This window comes from Adelges cooleyi, unplaced genomic scaffold (assembly GCF_023614345.1).
Source record: "Adelges cooleyi isolate 19-005CV unplaced genomic scaffold, UGA_ACOO_1.1 ACOO_flye_CR_arks_rails_tigmint_CR_PRNA_2, whole genome shotgun sequence".
Taxonomy (NCBI): domain Eukaryota; kingdom Metazoa; phylum Arthropoda; class Insecta; order Hemiptera; family Adelgidae; genus Adelges; species Adelges cooleyi.
The window spans coordinates 7,550,689-7,569,865 of NW_026095860.1; the positions used below are offsets into that span (position 1 = coordinate 7,550,689).

Here is a 19,177-nt window from a genome sequence, read left to right on the forward strand (position 1 = left end):
TTGCTCCAGTATTTAAATTTGGTTTTAATCGAAAAACTAATACTACTTAAATTACTTTGTTAAAACACTATTCATAAACACAAGACAAATATTAAATTAATTTATTAACATCTAAATAACATATTACAATATTTATATTTAATTAAATATTCATATATTTTTTTTTTTTTAACTTATCTACTAATTTAATTCTAAAGAATCACATAATACTTTAGATGAGGATATTAAACACATATAGGAGTATCATCAATTTTTCCATTCAATCCAAAGGAGCAGTCTTCAACCTATCTGTTGTTAAGTTAAACGTTGAAACATTTATAAAAACAAGTAATTATCTAAAAACCCAGATAATAACGTTTGGATTATACAATTATTGATTGTACATTTTACTACTAAAAACTGGAATTACAAAATTAACATCATTTTATTAAAATATTGCCGGGTCAAATTAAAATTAATAAATATTGAGTTTGGCACAAAAAAATATTAATGTAACATCAGAATGTTAAAAAAAAAAAAAAAATTGTGAATAGTATTTTAATGTTATATTCATTAAAAAAAGAAAATTATTCTGAATCTGAATTTTTTTTATTAAATAATATTATTTCAATTTCTTCCCCGATTCACCTTTTTTTGTTATTAGGTTTGAGACTGCTCTAGGTTTTGTATTTATGAATTTAAAATATAGGCAGTGTTATACAAATAAATTAATAATAATAACAATATTACATTTAGTAGTTAAATAATCATGTAAATTTCTAGTTTAAACACGAAAATAATCTCTTAATAACAAGTGCTAAGAAATATGATCCAAAAATTAACATCACACGAAGATATTAATAATAATTGAAAACAAGAGGAACGTTGTCATAAGAAAAATCTTATTTTGAAGCAGTGAGCATAGTTGACCCATTTTCTACAGTTTCGGATGGATTCATGATTTGGTAAGCAATCAAATACTCGGGATATGCCTGAAAATTGAAATTTATTATTTTATATGATTTAATATAGAAAACATTTTTTTTTTACTAGACTAGGCTGATACAAATATTAATATCAGCCAATAATGTGTGAAACATAAATGTCGTATTAGAAAATTCATTATAATTAATTAATCACTCTTGCAAAAATGCAAGGGTTTTGATCTGAAACATTAATGATATCAGAGAAACAAAATATCGAATTGGTCGTCGGCTTTATATTGACAATATATATCAGATATTGGGAAAAAGTATTATCGGCACAGCTCTTATTTTTACATACTTGTTCTCCGCGATAAACAACATATTCTGAAAAATTTAATCCACCAACACTTGGAGTTCCCATTACAGAATGGTGACCTGGCGGAGCATGAGCGATTTTTATTGCGTTATATTGAACAAACGATTTACCAAGAGTCACTCGGCAAAGCAGTAAATGTCTGTTGTAGAACAAAAGTAATTTAGAATATTAACTCGGAAAACAGTTGTCAACCACTACCATGAATACTTACCTCAAACATTGATAACACGATCTATTTTTATGTGTCGGACAACCTGTACCTCCGCAAATGCCGTAGACGTATTGATTGCTTTTTGAAGAATTTTCAGCAAAGTATATTCCTAAAATTGGTACAATATTATTGTTTTAACTTGTTTGGCAGAGTAAATAATAAATATAATTTTTAACTATTAAAGATACATTTTTTAATCATACATAAAAAAGTTATTACTTACCAGCTCCAAACATGCCGCCAATGTAGGCATGACGTTCATCAAATCCTTTTTGAACAATGGCATTGATAAAGGGAGATCCGTGGAACAACATTCTTTCATTAGCTTGATTACCGTTTTCTAATGACACTTCACGTTTTCTATGTATATATCGATCCCAAAGTTTACGATTTTGAATTTTTTGTATCTGAAAATCGATTGAAACAATTATCTTAACAAGTAATTTAATTAATAACTATTTTTTAAAATTTAAATTTTTACCCTGACAATGTTGTATCTATTAAATATACCACCGGCTTGACCATTATCGCGATGTTCCCGTATAGTACTTTGCAGTTCTTGTTCGACAGTTATAAACTCTTTATCTTCAGCCAACAAATCAATCAATAAAGTACACGGCATTCCACCGGATAGACCCGAACAAACACCGCCTAAGCACGTATCCAAATAAGCAATTGACGGAAAAACCAAAATTTGGCAACTTAAACAACAATTTTTTACCGTGTTTTGAGACTAATTTTTCCATTCCTTTAATAAGTTTATGCCTGTGACCGTAAGCAGTAATTCCAATTTGTTTTAAGTCTTCATGTTCCATTTCTGCTAAGATGTCTAAAGTTATTTGCTCTCTTTCAAATATTTCATTCAGATGTTCTAATCCCAAACTGCAAAAACCATATTTAAATAATATTATTATACAATCAAACTTTCTTTGTTTGAAGCACAGCATAATATTATTAAACATATAGTTGTTTTCAATTCAGCTGCTATCTTGTGTATTTACCTAGAAAGGAATCCTTGCACAGTTGATAGAGTAATACAATTAGGATGAGGGTGAGCGCTTTCATAGCCGTTAACTGATCCATCGGCTTGTGAACCCAGCATAAATGATCTACCAGATCCACCAGGACTAGGTAATGCCACTGACGCTCCAGACGGCATGACAACTGTAGCTGTGTCGTCGGGCGATAATGGTGGTGGGGTAGCAGCATAAACAGAAGGGTTATTGGCCGCTGAATTTGCGTCAGGATGTGTAGCCATAGCATCGGTTAGGAGTGACCGTACATCTTCAGCGGTGGCCAGTTCCAGTGGGGTTTGTCCTTCTTGGTTGCGTAAAAATGGGTCAGAACCGTGAGCCAGCTAGATATGAACACGATTATTATTTAGAAATAATAATTAAACGTGCACACAAACATTTAGAATAATAATACTCATACATAAAACTAATACTCACTAGTAGTGCGCTCAGTTGTGTACGACCTTTCTGAGCGGCTTCATGCAACGGAGTAAAGCCCCAATTGTCAGTTGCATTGACGGCTGTGTTGTATTTAATAAGGAGAGCTGCAAGATCTAAGTGTCCATACGATGAAGCATTGTGCAACGGAATTAAACCTCCTTTGTCTTGAGCGTTGACGTCGGCACCTTGCTCTAGTAGAAATTCTGCCACTTCCAAATTGTTATAACCAGCTAAAAAAAAACATTTATACATATTGAATTATGCAGCCAATATTTGTACACATACATATCATAATTGTATTAATACCTGCTAAATGTAATGGAGTAGAATTTCTACCTTGAGTATCTCGACAGTTAATATTTTCAGAAGTAACGAGTCTTTGTACACGTGCCAATATACCTTTTTTAGCTGCATCTAATAACGCTGCATTACCTCTTAACAAGTCTGCAACGTCATTATCACTGTCTCTGACTAGTTCTAAAGGTGTATGTCCATCACGGTTTTTCTTTGTGTCATCAGCGCCGTGCTAACGATTAGAAACAAAAATTTTAATAAAACATATATATTTTAATGTATTGTTTATAAGTATGCAAGTACCTGTAACAACAACCGAACAATTTCATATTTTCCCTTGGCTGCGGCTTCGTGAAGTGGGGTGAATTTCCATAGATCAGAAACATTGACATTAGCACCGTGTTTGATTAACATGTCGGTAACTTCAAAGTGTCCGTACGAGCAGGCATTATGTAAAGGTACGAGGCCTCTAAACAATAATTACACATAACTGAATCCAAAGAAAGTTTTGAAAAACCATTATTCTATTAATAGGTTAGTTAAATTAAAGTGCTTATTGTACTCAAGTATGCAATGGGCTTTAGATTCTGTTATAGATAAATAAAGTATAGACGGATAATGTCCGCGAATGGAAAAGACACTTATTTTTTGGATTTCATAATAGTTTTTACAAATGCAGAATTGCGGGTAAAATAGTGTTGTATGTAGTATATTTTGTCAATGATGTTATTAAATATAATATAAATATATTGTCAACAAAAGAACAAAATGTTGGTTTCTTGCTATTATGAAGATGGATTCAATCATTTAGGACAAATACTTACCCTTTGTCTTTTGCATGAACATCAGCACCATGAGCTAAGAGATATTGACAAACTGTTACACGATTATAACCAGCAGCAAAGTGAAGAGGCGTGGAATGTCTAATTAAACAAATATATATATATATATATATATAGGTATTATTTTAAGCATTTGAAATTTATTTCAATAAACAAACAATTACCTTCCATCCAAATCTCTACAGTTAACAATATGAGGATATGCAGTGAGTAATTTTTGTACTTTGTCGAGATCGCCAGATTTGGAGGCTTCCAAAAGTTCAGATTCTAAATCTAGAATCGCAGGAGGTTCTGCAATACAAATTACGTTTGAATTATTATTGTTACCAAATAATAATAGACCTACATATTGCTATGAATTTGGTACCTTGTAATATTTTTTTGACATTATCTGTAGCCATATCAATAGCTTTAAATCCGTGGACTGATGTAATATTGGTATCGACATTGTATGATAAAAGAATTTTGCAACCTTGGATACTATCATTTCTCGCACAGCGATGTAATGCTAAGGGTTAAAAGCACAAATTAATTAATGCTATACAAAACAAAATCAATTCTATCGTCTCTCACCTGTTTGACCATGTGAATCAGTAGTATTTACTCTGGCACCTAGTCTAATAAGTGTTTCCATAACATCGAAATGGCCGTAATCTGCAGCTATGTGAAGAGGCGTAAGCAATTCTTTGTTAGGTTCATTTATTGATTGTGCACCTTTACGAGCTAATAATTCGACAACTTGTTTTCGTTTAGAACCTAATGAAGCAGCTATGACATGCTGAAACCATAATATATTTTTAAAAATTATACCTCTCGAGACTTAGTACAATTTAAAATCTTACAAACGCAGTATCTCCTGTTAACGGATGCTTGAATTTGACAATGTCTTGATTCAACAGCTTTTTTACTTTTGACACGTCAGATACCCGACAAGATTCCAATAAACAATGGCCTTTAAATTCGTCTGTAAATATTTATGTTGAAGCAATAAGTTTTACACCAGTAAAAATGTCAATAGACTTACAAGATAATTTTTCTTGGAGCTCTCTGTTGGCTGCTAAGTCTATTGCGGATTTGGAATGACAATTTACTAGGGTCGGATCTCCTCCTTTACTCAACAACAATGAACAAACTTCAACACGGGATTTGGACGCAGCTTCATGTAAAGGTGTGAATTGCCATAAATCCATAGCGTTTACACAAGCTCCGTGTTTAATAAGCATTTCTGTTACTTCAATATGACCATAAGAACATGCGTTGTGTAAAGGCACAAGACCCCTTTATAATTATAAATATTGTGTTACAAAAAAACATCTTAGTTTATTATTAACGAAAATACCCTTTGTCTTTGGAATGTACATCAGCTCCGTGCCTTAGGAGCAACTGAACACAACGAACACGATTAAATCCAGCAGCCAAATGCAAAGGTGTAGATTTACGTCCATCACTGGCATGACAATTAACATTAAGAGGTGTTAAAAGTGATGACAATTTTGCATCATCTCCAGAGCGGCTAGCTTCTAAAATCTATTGGATTTTATTAGAAAACGCTGTTAGATAATTTTATTAAATGTCCATACTTCGTCTTTACGCCATTCTCCTCCCAGCACTTCACTTATACCGGGCACGCCATTGGCTTGGGCTAATTCTATAGGTGTCTTGTTATCAGCATTGCGCAATGTTGGATCAGCTCCGTGTTGTAATAAAGCTATACAATTTAATTAATAAGAAATTATAGTAAAAAAAAAAGTTTTACAACAACATACCAATGCATATTTCAATTTTCCCCTTGATGGCGGCTTCGTGGAGAGGCGTGTAATTCCAATTGTCTTTTGTATTAGGATCTGCACCAGCTTCAAGCAATAAACCAACTACATCTGCATGACCAAATGAACAAGCGTTATGTAAAGGATGGAGTCCTCCATCGTCACGAGCTTGAATAGAGGCTCCAGCGGCCAATAACAGTTCAACTATATCGCGGCGACCAAAACCTAAATACAAATATTCATATATATGTAGTTATTTAAATAGAGACAAAGCTTTAGCTGAACATTTCAGAATCAAAGTATTAGTAGTATACAATTTATTTGTTAGTGTTTTATTACAAAAGTTATTTAAACAAGTGTAATCTAGTATAGTAGAGAAATGAATATTTAAACCTTTATACGCATAGAGTGTATTATTTTTATGGTTAAGGGTTTAAATATTCATTACTGTACTATATATAAAACCATAAGTTGCTTAGTTTTTTTAGATTGTTTTATCTAGTAATTGACAAATTCACCACATACTTTTTTTTAGATCTTTGCCATCTCTAAATATACAAATAAAAGCTTAAACAACCCATAAGTCTCCATAAAAAGAGGATTTCTCATTAATACAGGCCAATTATATTGATTTATAAAATATTTTAAACATAACATAATGGTAAAAAAAAAACATATATACCCGCAGCAAAATGAAGAGGTGTACTCTTCCTGCCAGTTGTGTCTCTAGCATTGACCGTTTCGGGGTTGATTTGACGTCTGACTTTACTAAGGTCACCTGACTTGCACGCTTCGAACAGTTCCCGAAGTGGATCTTCGTGGAGCAACGAACAAATTATAGACTCTTCGTTCTGTTGTCTTTTGGTACACATCATGGTAATGTTGACAGTTGATTGATCACATTTCAAACTTTACACAGATGCATAAACATTCTAGGTGATATATCCAGACTATGTTGACAGATGTTATGAACCTGGTACATCTTCGTCGATCAATTGACACAGTTGTAGATAACTGATCCATTTACCTTGACAATTAATCGTATGATTTAACATTATTTAAAACGAAGCGTCAATAAAAACAGAAATTCGGTAACTCGCTAACAGTTAAATACATTTCATTTAAGAGTCAAAAATCAAAATCCATTTAGACATTATTGTAATCAGCCCACTGCCCAGGTAACTTAAACGGGTGACTGGAACAGCACAGGCGACAGACTACCTATATAGTTCCTAAGTACTAACCATAGATTAATATAAACTACTGAGTACTAACTCCACTAATTAGTAACTATCATTCTTTCTCTTTAGCCTTTGCTTAGGAGTTTGGAAACGGGAAAATTGAACAAGGAGTGGGGAGAGTTTTCTTTCACTTTATGTGATACGGTGCGGTACAGACTGTACTGAGTGTGGCTGTCGTTGTAGGAACGCATTTTACACATGACCGTCGAGTGTTAATCAAAGTGGTGGTCACACTGTCGTGACATATGTTTTGTTGTCTAAATATCGGTTGATAACAGTGATCACATTTTCCCCGTCCAATTCGGATAGCAAGCGGCAGCAGCTGCTGATTCGGGCGACCCATTTTCTTCACTCTTCTTATCACTTGGCTTTAGTGCCGTAGTTCAATTTCTGTGGAAACGGCGGATTTTCTGTTTTTTTAACATCTCGTTATTAGTTGTTTTTCAGTTATTAAAATTATATTTAAAAAATGGCTGCTTCTACCAGAATTTTGTCCAGAATTGCCGGTAAGCTATTTGGCTTTGTCTATTCAGGTTATGTTCCCCCCCAAGTTATTTATACACTTGTGACTCGGGTGTTAGATGTCTTAAATTGTTTTGTTCAGTACTTATTTTATGAAAGAGAAAGGATTTCAATCATGGTAACTCGATCACTTCCTGTTTTACAAAGTTTGACCTTTGTTCCTGTGTAAAAATAACATTTGTTAAATGTTAAATAATTTGATTGAATTTTTCCCCATCAGTCACATTTTCAGTCCACCTCTTGGATTATCAGCTTTTAATTACCTTATATTACGTTTACAGAAACACTATAACATACCTAATAAATATTTACATAATCATTGATATTACAGCTATTTAAGTTTATAAGACCCAAAGTATAAAGAGCCATTCGCTATCAACATAAAAATGATAATGTGATTTAGCAGTAACAAAGAAATTATTTGTTCAGGAGTTGAAATATTTCAGTTATTTTTTTTGTTTGTAATTAAAGTACATATTATTCTATAGAAAAGAAAAATAGTAAAACAATTTTTTTAATTGTTTTTAGTTTTTTTAATAATTATTAAATTAATTTATATTATTTTGACGATAATTTTTAGTATGTAACTTGATGAGTGTTCGATCATCATCTAATTCAGTAGATCCTCGAATCTATGCAGAAACTAGAAAAAATTTAAAGTTGACCAAAGAAACTAAGATTATCTGTCAAGGTATGACTGGTAAACAAGGTACCTTTCATACGACTCAAGCTTTGGAGTATGGCACACGAATGGTTGGTGGTATCTCACCGGGTAAAGGAGGAAAGACACATTTAGGTCTTCCAATTTTCAATTCCGTTAAAGAAGTAATTAATTTCAATTTATCATTTAAATAAGAACATTTTAATTCAAAGTTTGGTCTTTTCTAGGCTCGTGAAGAAACAGGAGCCGATGCCACAGTAATTTACGTTCCACCACCCGGAGCCGCCAACGCAATAGTTGAAGCTATTGATGCTGAAGTCCCATTAATTGTATGCATTACGGAGGGTATCCCTCAGCAAGATATGGTCCGGGTCAAACACAAATTGCTCAGACAAAACAAATCTAGATTACTTGGTCCAAATTGTCCTGGAATCATTGCTCCTGAACAAGTATTTAAAATTTTTTTAACACTTTTTCGATAGACGTTTAAAAAATGTATTTTATAATTTAGTGTAAAATTGGCATCATGCCCGGACATATTCACATGAAAGGTTGCGTAGGTGTGGTATCACGTTCAGGTACTCTTACGTATGAAGCAGTTCATCAAACGTCTCAAGTCGGTCTTGGGCAAACACTATGCGTGGGTATTGGTGGTGATCCTTTCAACGGTACTGATTTTATCGATTGTTTAGAAGTATTCTTACAAGACCCAAACACCGAAGGCATTATTCTCATTGGTGAAATAGGTGGACAACAAGAAGAAATGGCGGCTGACTACTTAAGTAAACATAATTCCGTAAGTTTTCATTAAGTCTTCTACAATGTATAGTGCATAATAAAATTTGATTTTAATATTTTCTCAGGGTCCCAAAGCCAAACCTGTTGTATCTTTTATAGCGGGATTGACAGCTCCTCCGGGTCGTCGTATGGGTCATGCGGGGGCTATTATTTCTGGTGGAAAGGGCGGAGCTCAAGATAAAATCAATGCATTAGAAAAGGTAACTAAATTGAAATCCAAATAAGTGAATTAAAAGTCAATATCACTTAAAGATGTGTTAGAATATCTTGACAAATATGTGGATACATCCAAAAGTTATCTAATCAATATCACTTTTTTTTTAAGGCTGGAGTGGTTGTTACTAGAAGTCCAGCAGCTATGGGCATCGAGCTGTCTAAGTTGATGAAGAAATAATATGTTTGTTGTCAATAGACATAAGACACCGTTTAGTTTGGTGCTTAATTTGATGTCCAGTGTGTTAGACTTATTATTTAATATTTGTCCTCGTAATTGGTATAAAATGCTTTATTAAAATTTCTTTGAATCAAGTTTCCTATTTCTTAAAAACAATAGGCTGTTATAACTTTTAAAGCAATACTATTTCTCCATATTTTACCATTCATTCAGAAATGTATTACTCATCTTTTAAACTATGCTAAAACGTTAATATTATATAGAATATTTGAAATAGCACCAAAAACATGTCATTTTTGTATGCACTGTTATAATTTTTTAATTTTGATCAAACAGTAAAATTGTATACTAGTTTCGTGTTACAAATATGTATTAAAATTATTGTTTTTTTTATGTATAATTCATACTACCATGTTTTGAAATAAAGTTATTTATGTTATGGTATTGAATAGTAAAATAATATATTATGAAATTGATGGCACTGGGTAAAACTCCATTAACAATAGTGATAGATTTAGCACAGACTGAAATGTTTCTAAAATTATAATACCTTTATACAAAGTTATTCCTAATTTGGCCTGGGCTATTGCTTAACACGTTGGCTACCGAGCCTATTTTTATAAAAAAACTCTTTGGAAACCATGAGTATAGTCTGTTACTCTCACTATGGTTTCCTTTGTGCACTATGAGTGTCCGGTTACTCACGGCTTCCTAAAACATTGAATGGTTTTAAAATTCTTAATATTATATATTCATTGTATTCATATTTACTGGATCATAATGGGGTTATCGGTTTTTTTTAATCTTACTTAGTTCCTACGATTGAGCTTTGATGTTACAGGGAAGTATTCTCGAAAATAACTCTGTAGCCAACACTTGTCATGCTGTGAGACACCGATACCCGGTGTATACATGTATATTACTCATGGTAGCCAATGTGCTAACTATTTGCTGTACTAAAAGCAGGGAATGTTCAAATAGAGTATTAGTACTATATTTTGTAGTTTAAATAAGTAACATTTGTAATTCAAAATAAAAATAAATTTTTTTTTTTATAGTCTAGAGTAAAAGAGATTTTTTTCTTTAGTTGTTTGGAAGACTCAATTCGCATTATCCTAATACTACCCAATAGCGATACTAATACGTAAATAAAACTATTTCTAACAAAAAAAAAAAAAAAAAGTTATTATATTTTTTAATTATATAATATATGTAAAATTATAAATTATAATTAATTCAAAAGCTTACTTAGATCAATTATTTAATTATAAATGTCTAAATAAAAAAAAAAAAAAGGATGTACAATGAATAGACTTTATAACAAATTTATACGTTCAAGTTTACTTTTATATTATACTATCAATCATCGTTATATTCAAAAGGTTCAGGCGCTTCAGGTTCTTTATCATCTTCAGGCTTAGGCCCAAATGCCGCAACAGGTTCGACTAGCTGTTCGTCTTCACCGCTCTTGGTAAAACGTGTCATAATAATACCCCCAATAGAAACGTCCTTCAAAGGGACATACGAAGCGTTTTCTGCTAGTTGCAGATGTTTTAATTGTTGTTTCATTACTCTAGCCGGGTTATTTAGGATTTCGAAGTTGGGTTCTGGCTTCTGGTCTTCTTTCTTATCTTCCTTCTTTTTACTCGTTGACGCCTCTTTCTCATCCACTTCCATTTTTTCACTAGTCGAGGGTTCAGAAACTTTTGAGCTTGAACCACCCTCGCGACGTTTTGCTCTTGCCGCAATACTCAACACGGCTGTAGTGACCTTTTCTCTTTCCTCGCGTTTCTTCTCTTCCATTGGGGCAGGGTAGGCAAACAGAGATGGTTTAGCGTTGCTTTTAATTTCCAAAAGAGGCATTTTGAGTTGAGAATTTAATGCAATAATACAAGTGGGCGTGAACGCCAAAGCCAAACAATGAGCCAACGGGAACCAATACCAGTATTGAGTGAACAACAGTAGACCTACAACTGCCAACATATTAGTATGGCCAGTTCTTGACTCCAATGAAATCGAAACATTACGACCGCCACCATCGATAATACCTTGAGCTAAAATAGCTCCAAACTTAGCCATGACATCTTCGTGTTTGTCGGTAATAACCTTAGCATATAGTGTACGGAAATCTTTTACTTTGGGGCAAGTGCTTTCCGTTTGTTGAATAAGTATCATCGCTGAAGCAATCAATGCACCTTGGCGAACATAATTTACCGGGTCATTAGTCATCGGTTCTAACAAATTAATGGCTTCTTTGAGTCCGGTTCCAGCACAAGCAATACCAAGAGCCATAGCTGCCCCGTATCTGACGTGAGGGTTGTAACTTTCGGCGAGCAAACTCACCACTTGAGGACATTGTTCTGGTGTTCTAAATAGTAAAAATCCTAAACCAGTAACAGCAGCACGGCGTACATCGTCGTTGACATCCGAGACAGCTACATGAAGTAATTTCCTAATTGCAGTGTTACTTCCAGTTCCACAATAGGCCATCGATATTGTGTACATGGCGGAACGACGAAGAATTGGATCTTTGTCTTGCAGTAAGGAAGTAATTAGTGGATCGGCTTCTTCTAGTCTTCCATACATAACAAAAGATATACCCACAGCTAAACCTCTTAAAATTTTCTCGTGCTGAGTAACTTGTGCATAAGCCACCATATCTTGGAGAGCTTCTCCATTTTTCGATCCCAACATAACTAACCCCATGGCTAAGCCAGCAGCTTCGCCGGTCACGGCGTCGTCTTGATACATGTTAAACTTCAGTTGTTCGTATATATCTTCCCGACTAGTTCCCATGGCCGATAAACCGATTCCTAGGCATCCTCCATGTTTCACAATCTAAATAAATTTAAATTAAACCAATAAAGTAAATTAATCATAATAGTTTAACTTACTTCATTATGTGCTTCCTTAAGTTGGCCGAGTAAATAATCATTGATAGCCGATCCGTGATTTGCATGAATCAAACCTAGAGCATACAGACCACCTCCTTCACTGTATCCTGAACTTCCAGAAGAATTATTTTCCCTTGGAGGTAAATAACTGCGCATCAATTCGAGGGCATCGGTTTCGTGACCTCTATGAATGACACCTAAAGACGCTGTGGCGGAGAGTTTGGCCCAGTTGGTAGCCCTGGCTAACCATTCCAAATTATCTCTAAATGAAAAATATTCCCTCGTTATATAAATAAATAAAATATAAAATTTGATTTAGGCACCTTAAAAATTGATCACTCGTTGTACCGCTGTGCATAAAACCATTAGCAATTACAGTCGCTGTATGACAGACGCTAGCACGAATGGCTTCTTTGGTGTTTTTTAAAATCAACATATCTGTGTGATTACTTCTAATCAAAAACTGCAAATGAAGTTCTATGCTCACTTCTCCGCTTAATACTTTAGTGAGTTTCTGAATAACTTCTTGTCTGTATTTATCATCTGGTCCAAGAGACTCAAAGGTACGTTCTTCGATAACAGGTTTTGATGTGCCAACATCAGCTACTGCAATGGCTATTGGGGGTGTTACGTTTTCTTTGTCTGCATTACTTTGTGCAGCCGGAATCGGTTTAATAACATGAGTAGCTGATGGGATAGGTGCTGTTTGTCGCAATGATTCAAGAACACTGGACAAGAACTGTTGAGTAGCCGATTCGTATAAATCAAAAGCTATTTGATACGCCATTAGGCAGTTCTTTTCTTCGTTGTTTTGAATTAGGCCTTCTAAGAGCTGTGCAACTGATGTCGGGTCATCCAAAAATATGAAACACTGACTCATGTTAACGTAATCTGGTACCTCTAGATTTCGGTATAAACTGATTAAACTACGTAAAACTGTGCTACGAAAACTACGGTTTTCAATAGTACTCATCGCCACTTGAAATGCATATGACAGCATTTCATTGACATTGTCAGAAGATTCGATAGATTTAGCAAATACATCCATACGTCTCGTCTCCAAAGCTAAACCTAAAGCTTGCTTGTACTGTTTATCGTCTAAACACCTTTGGAACATACGATTGACAATAGCCTCTAAACGTATGTCCATTGCTGGTGGTAAAGTCGTGTTCTCAGCAGCTTCAACACGCAGCTTAGTGTAGTGATCGATACATTTGGCAATGATAGTCTCCACATACTCGTTTCGGGCATTGACGTCGAACAAGTCACTGGCACCAAGAGCATACTGCAGCGAGTCGGCAAATGATCCAAGATGATAATATACCTTGCTAGCAACGAGAGCGGCTAGGCTTTGTTGTGAAAACGTCTTATCTTCGTGGAGGAATTCGATTTTTTGAATTGCTTCAGATATTTCTGGCCAAAATTCGTCCACAATTGCATCTAACTTACGCAGGGCAATTATTTTCAATTCAGGTGCTGGCTCGTCCAACAACGATATAACGCCCGCTGCCGACGTAATATTCATTTTTTTTATTAATTTAATTCAATTACAATTCACAAAAAATAATTTCTAAGTTTTATTATGCAAGTACACAAAAGAATTTAATAACATCACAAGTTTAACTGTATTCTGTATTATTTGGTATAATATGAAATGCGTTATAAGAACGAATATGACAAGCGGAATACTCGTAACACAAAAACACAAGTCATGTTATTATACTTCCAAAGACTTATGAAATACAACATTTAATAGTATACGACGTCTTTGCATAATGTTTTCTTTATCATTTTTCGATTATTTATCATCTGTTATCACAACAATGGACGTGTAATCCAGTGCAGCCAACTATACTTGCTGCTGAAAACTCAACTTTCAAAATAAGCAGGTATGTCGGCAACTTGTGTGGCCAATTATTACAAAATGGTTGCGAGTGTTGTCATGTAATACACAGTCGCCGGAACCAATAATGGTAGCCATTTTATGGTTATCACAAGTTGTCGACATACCTATTTTTTTTTTTCATGTTCCGACCTTTGTAGTAAGCAATATTATATTATTTTCAAAGCTATTTTTTAAACAATATTGATAATTTAAGTTAAATTGCAACCGTTTGACGTTTACATTTTACGACTATGGGCCGAGGTTCTCTTTCTTTTGAGATAAAATTTAAAAATAAAAACATTTTCCCCTCCTTCCGTTGTTCATTAATAAATAGTAAAATAAAAAGAGTGCATGTGGTTCAAGTCCAAACAGTGACTAACGCTTAAAGTTTTAACTCTCAAGTTGGTTCACTCTATTTGTTTTTTTCCACTGTAATTTTTAATTTGTCACATTATTATTATTAAAATGAACAAGAGAAAGTATCCGTATGGAGTCGATATGTGTCCGCAGTTAAAAATTCATGTTGGTGACAAACAAGTCGCCAATGGAGTTATGGCCCAAACAAAGATGATTGAAATTTATGGTATGAATTTTATTCATATGTTATTAATTTTGGATTTTAATTTATTGTATCAAACATTCTATTTTAGAAAGGACAAAACAATTGTTGTTCAAAAATGCAGGCATCACATTTGAAACGGATGAACCAGCTGTTGTGACTAACAAAGTACCTTGTGATCTTAAACCATCGAAACAATTGCAGTTAACATTTGATGGCAAGCTTTCTAAGACTGAATCACCTAAAAAAGTAAGATATATATATATATATATATATACTTTTCAAAAATACTTTAATGATTTTGAATTTTGAATTCTAATTTTCTTAGGTATCAACTATTTATGTTTTGGACAATCAACAAAAATGTACATTTTGTTCAAAAACTAAAAATTTAGATATATGTGGAAAATGCAATGATATTTATTGTAATATGTGTACATTTTCATTGTGAGTATACTTGTATTTAATAACATTTGTTGTTAATCATATATTTTCAAATTGATATCCTTACTTATTCTAAAATAATTTAGTACATTTAATTTCAACTTAGTTTTTTTCTTTTATAGGTGCAATGATGATATGAATAAAATATGCTTGACCTGTTATAGATAAAAATTTTAATATTATAAGTATAAATTAATTATTTTAGAAAATGTTATTACATAGGTATGTGATAAATGTTTATCGATTTTATATTCTAGTAGAAAAATTGTATTGCTATTTATATTTTACATTTTAATTTGTATTAACACTAAAGTTTATTTAAATTAATAATCAATTATACTTTTAAGTAGTATTATAAGTAATTTTTATTTCATATGATAATCCATAATTAAATATTGGAAATTGGAATAATGTTGTTTTGTTCTGATACAAAAGTAAGTCACAAGAATGTGTGAAAATATTATACACTTTTATTCCCCAGATCAATATGTTCTTTTTTTTATTTTACAACTATTAGGTAAGATTATAGGAAATAATAATTACCTGCTTTCCATATAGTGATAGTAAATTGGAGATGACATGTTGGTGGTGACAATGTAAATTTTATATAAGAAACAAATGTACAAAATTAGATGTTTATTATTTAGGAGAGAGTATTAAGTAAGTTTAACTAAGTAGTTTTACAAAAAAATGACAGGTGCTATTATATTATGTCTTGAAAAATTGAACAGATAATAGTCAATTGGTATAATAGGAATATAGTAAAAACTAAATGTAAAAAAATAGGTAATTAAAAATTAATTAACAAGTTGATAAAATTCTAGTTATTTGAACATTATTATTCAGCTTCCGATTTTTAATAAAAAATATTTTGACTTAATAATTTTTATATGGGTATAATAACAGAAAAATACCATTTAATTATAAATTAATAATCTAAAATATTTTTAGAAACTAGAAATGAGTGAGTGACGAATAGATAATGCAATACATTATGCAAATTTTGTCAGGTTCATTATTAACCATAGTAGAGTATATATCATCATTAATAAAATAAAACCTTGGAGTGATAATATATTGTCAAGACATAATAAATAGGTATATAGCTTGTTAAAAATGGCTGTGTTATCTCGGGCGGCCATGTATTTGTCACGAGAAATATCTGACTTCCAAATTGTAAAAATTGATAACACAAGTTGCCGAAATACCTATTAGTTTTAATATAATTTTATTTTGCTTTCTCCTTACTCCTTAGTCCTTATGGCTAGCCGCTAGTATAATGGTGTAGACGTTTTATATTTTTAATAGATAATAATAATAAATTTGTGATACACAATAGGTACACTTATACACAATAAGTATTATTTAGAAAATAGAAAAATGTTCAATTTATATTGCTTACTAAGTAAGCCGGCCGCAGCAGGTATGATATCGAAACTGACCGACTAATCGTTATGATGACTATAATTCATGGTTAAATAAAAATACTGACAAACCATAAATAATAATAATAATACATTCTTGTTTGTTGGGCTCAAAGGATTTTCTAGTCGAAGTTTAACTGCCAAAGCGAAAACGGCTGTCGTCATGTTAAACATGGGTGGACCACAACACGTCAATCAGGTGCACGACTATTTACATAGGATAATGACCGACCGAGATATGATGCAGCTGCCGTTTCAAAAGTGAACATATACTTTAATATATTACTAATGTTAGAATTATTGTTTTGGCAAATGCCAGTGTTTTACAATTGGGTGATTGTTAACAGTACTCTTGGGCCTTATATTGCGAGGAGACGGACGCCGGAAGTACAAAAAAAATACGCTGAAATCGGTGGCGGCTCTCCGATTTTAAAATGGACCAATATTCAAGTAAATTGTTTACAGCAGTTGAGTACAATTCATTATTAATAATGTTATTCTCCTTTTTTCAGGGAAAGTTGTTGTGTGAAAAATTAGACAAAATATCACCGAGCACCGCTCCACACAAACATTACATAGCATTCCGTTATGTTGATCCGCTAACTGAAAAAACCTTTGACGAAATAGAAATGTAAGTGCTATTGTTCTGTGCATTTTTTGTCAAACCCATAGTGTTATTTTAATTATTATTACATTTTTAGGGACGGTGTTAAGCGCGTAGTACTTTTTTCTCAGTATCCTCAATATAGCTGCGCAACCAGTGGATCGAGTTTTAATGCAATTTATTCTTACTTTCAAAAAAAGTAAATCACAAGTAAAAAGTGTTATTACATACAAATTAACAAAACAACACTTTTAAAATATAGTATTTCAATTGTTATTGTATGTTGTTCATCTTGTGTTTTCTAGTCAATTTCCAAATGATGTTAAGATGAGTGTAATCGATCGATGGCCCACTCACCCATTGTTAATTAAAGCAATAGGTTCAAGAATCTCTGACGAAATAAAAAAATTCCCGGAAACAGAGAGAGACAATGTTGTCATATTATTTTCTGCACATTCTTTGCCTTTAAAGGTAATTTCTCTCTCAACATCTCCATTGGATATCTTGTCTTACCAATAGTTAGCACAACAAATCCAAAACATGTTTGGTATTTATGCCAAAATTCAGGATTTATTGGATTTATGTTCATTAAATACTTTAAGCTACTTGCTTCACGTCTCATATATCTTCATATTATGCCTTCAAAATAAAAATAATTAAATTTTGTGCGTCCTAGTAAAAATTGTTAAGTAGAGGGTCCTCCTTTTTGTTTTCGTTTCAGGCTGTCAATCGAGGTGATGCGTATCCTTCCGAAGTGAGCTCAACAGTTCACGCAGTAATGGAAGAGTTAGGATACGTATATCCTTACGCATTGGTTTGGCAGTCGAAAGTCGGACCATTACCTTGGTTGGGTCCTTTTACTGATGATGCTCTTAAAGGTGTTGATATTTTATTTTGGTTCTAAACAAAGGGCTGAATTATTTTTAACTTTAAAAGGGAAAAGAATTAGTTTTAATTTTTTTCCCTCCAATCAATTTTTATTTTATTTTAAATAAAATGTTTTTCTGAATTGGACAACATTTTTTTTAAATTTAAAAGAAATTCTTTTGTTATTTTATCACTCAAGGGCACTGGTGTTTGCGGCATGTTACCCATACGTGTTTATTTTTTAACTGTAGTAGTTTTTTTTGGAGAAATTTTCCATAAACATTCCAGTCTAGTTACTTAATGTGGGATTATTTAATAAAAAATAATTGCTCAAAGATTTAACGTAAAACCACTTCATTCTTCAATATGTTGATTGAACTAAACCTGAGCCTTTTTTTTTTTAAATTATTGATAAAAACTATTTAAAAATGATAAGTTCATTAAAGTATATTTTTTTTAACTGGTGTCATTAATTAAATTTTTTATTTAATTAATGTTGGGGTTTAAATAGAACTACTACCTATCATAATATGTGTTTCGGTTTTTATTATAGGTTATGTAAAACAAGGGAAAAAACATTTTATTCTGGTGCCCATTGCCTTTGTAAATGAACATATCGAAACATTGCACGAACTCGATATAGAATATTGTAAGGAGCTGGGAGAAGAAGTAAATTGATTAAATATTTCAACGTTAGAGTAATATGCGTTAAAATAAACAAAAAATATAATTTTAATTCTTTTTCAGCTGGGAATAAAAAATATACGTAGAGCTGCCGCACCCAATGACCATCCTTTGTTCATTGATGCGATTGCGGATATAGTATTGCAGCACTTACGAGACGTCAAACCAGTCGGACCAAAATTTCTTTTGAGATGTGCGCACTGCACTAGTGATCGTTGTTACAAATCAAAACAGTGGTTTTCCAAAATATGTAGGTCAGCGTAAGATAGAAGTAATGATAGGATTGTAAAAAAAAGGAATATGGATGCCTAAAATTATAAAAAAAAAAAAAAAAGTTTCACATTGTTTTTTT

General features: G+C 32.6%; 5 protein-coding genes across 6 annotated transcripts; 3 read left to right on the plus strand and 2 right to left on the minus strand.

The window, feature by feature from the left end:
• Positions 1-157: 157 nt before the first annotated feature.
• LOC126833795 (poly [ADP-ribose] polymerase tankyrase) lies at positions 158-7,211 on the minus strand. Of its 2 annotated transcripts, XM_050565340.1 has the most exons (21): positions 7,093-7,211; positions 6,531-6,875; positions 5,849-6,073; positions 5,663-5,790; positions 5,422-5,609; positions 5,107-5,360; positions 4,925-5,046; positions 4,656-4,860; positions 4,450-4,590; positions 4,247-4,373; positions 4,065-4,163; positions 3,544-3,709; positions 3,253-3,472; positions 2,944-3,176; positions 2,494-2,849; positions 2,214-2,374; positions 1,974-2,143; positions 1,716-1,899; positions 1,493-1,601; positions 1,264-1,420; positions 158-971 (listed from the first exon to the last, which is right to left on the minus strand). In XM_050565340.1, exons 2-21 carry the CDS (start codon positions 6,721-6,723, stop codon positions 882-884), a joined length of 3,528 nt encoding a protein of 1,175 aa, XP_050421297.1. In that variant the 5' UTR covers positions 6,724-6,875; positions 7,093-7,211; the 3' UTR covers positions 158-881. The 2 variants fall into 2 exon arrangements, with proteins under 2 accessions (XP_050421297.1, XP_050421296.1); XM_050565339.1 differs by having other exon boundaries at positions 6,531-7,209.
• A 214-nt stretch (positions 7,212-7,425) lies between these two features.
• LOC126833797 (succinate--CoA ligase [ADP/GDP-forming] subunit alpha, mitochondrial) lies at positions 7,426-9,908 on the plus strand. The gene is made up of 6 exons (XM_050565343.1): positions 7,426-7,595; positions 8,192-8,436; positions 8,500-8,721; positions 8,784-9,068; positions 9,136-9,270; positions 9,396-9,908. Exons 1-6 carry the CDS (start codon positions 7,559-7,561, stop codon positions 9,462-9,464), a joined length of 993 nt encoding a protein of 330 aa, XP_050421300.1. The 5' UTR covers positions 7,426-7,558; the 3' UTR covers positions 9,465-9,908.
• Positions 9,909-10,729: 821 nt separating this feature from the next.
• Positions 10,730-14,050, minus strand: LOC126833796 (26S proteasome non-ATPase regulatory subunit 1). Its single transcript, XM_050565342.1, has 3 exons — positions 12,682-14,050; positions 12,359-12,620; positions 10,730-12,302 (listed from the first exon to the last, which is right to left on the minus strand). Exons 1-3 carry the CDS (start codon positions 13,881-13,883, stop codon positions 10,824-10,826), a joined length of 2,943 nt encoding a protein of 980 aa, XP_050421299.1. The 5' UTR covers positions 13,884-14,050; the 3' UTR covers positions 10,730-10,823.
• A 384-nt stretch (positions 14,051-14,434) lies between these two features.
• On the plus strand, positions 14,435-15,487 carry LOC126833798 (apoptosis regulatory protein Siva-like). The gene is made up of 4 exons (XM_050565344.1): positions 14,435-14,826; positions 14,894-15,051; positions 15,131-15,249; positions 15,369-15,487. The coding sequence occupies exons 1-4, from the start codon at positions 14,709-14,711 to the stop codon at positions 15,412-15,414; spliced, it is 441 nt and encodes a 146-aa protein (XP_050421301.1). The 5' UTR covers positions 14,435-14,708; the 3' UTR covers positions 15,415-15,487.
• A 933-nt stretch (positions 15,488-16,420) lies between these two features.
• LOC126833193 (ferrochelatase, mitochondrial) lies at positions 16,421-19,173 on the plus strand. Its single transcript, XM_050564351.1, has 9 exons — positions 16,421-16,669; positions 16,787-16,931; positions 17,018-17,120; positions 17,183-17,301; positions 17,372-17,473; positions 17,580-17,745; positions 17,996-18,152; positions 18,695-18,810; positions 18,889-19,173. Exons 1-9 carry the CDS (start codon positions 16,627-16,629, stop codon positions 19,087-19,089), a joined length of 1,152 nt encoding a protein of 383 aa, XP_050420308.1. The 5' UTR covers positions 16,421-16,626; the 3' UTR covers positions 19,090-19,173.
• The last annotated feature ends 4 nt before the right edge of the window (positions 19,174-19,177 follow it).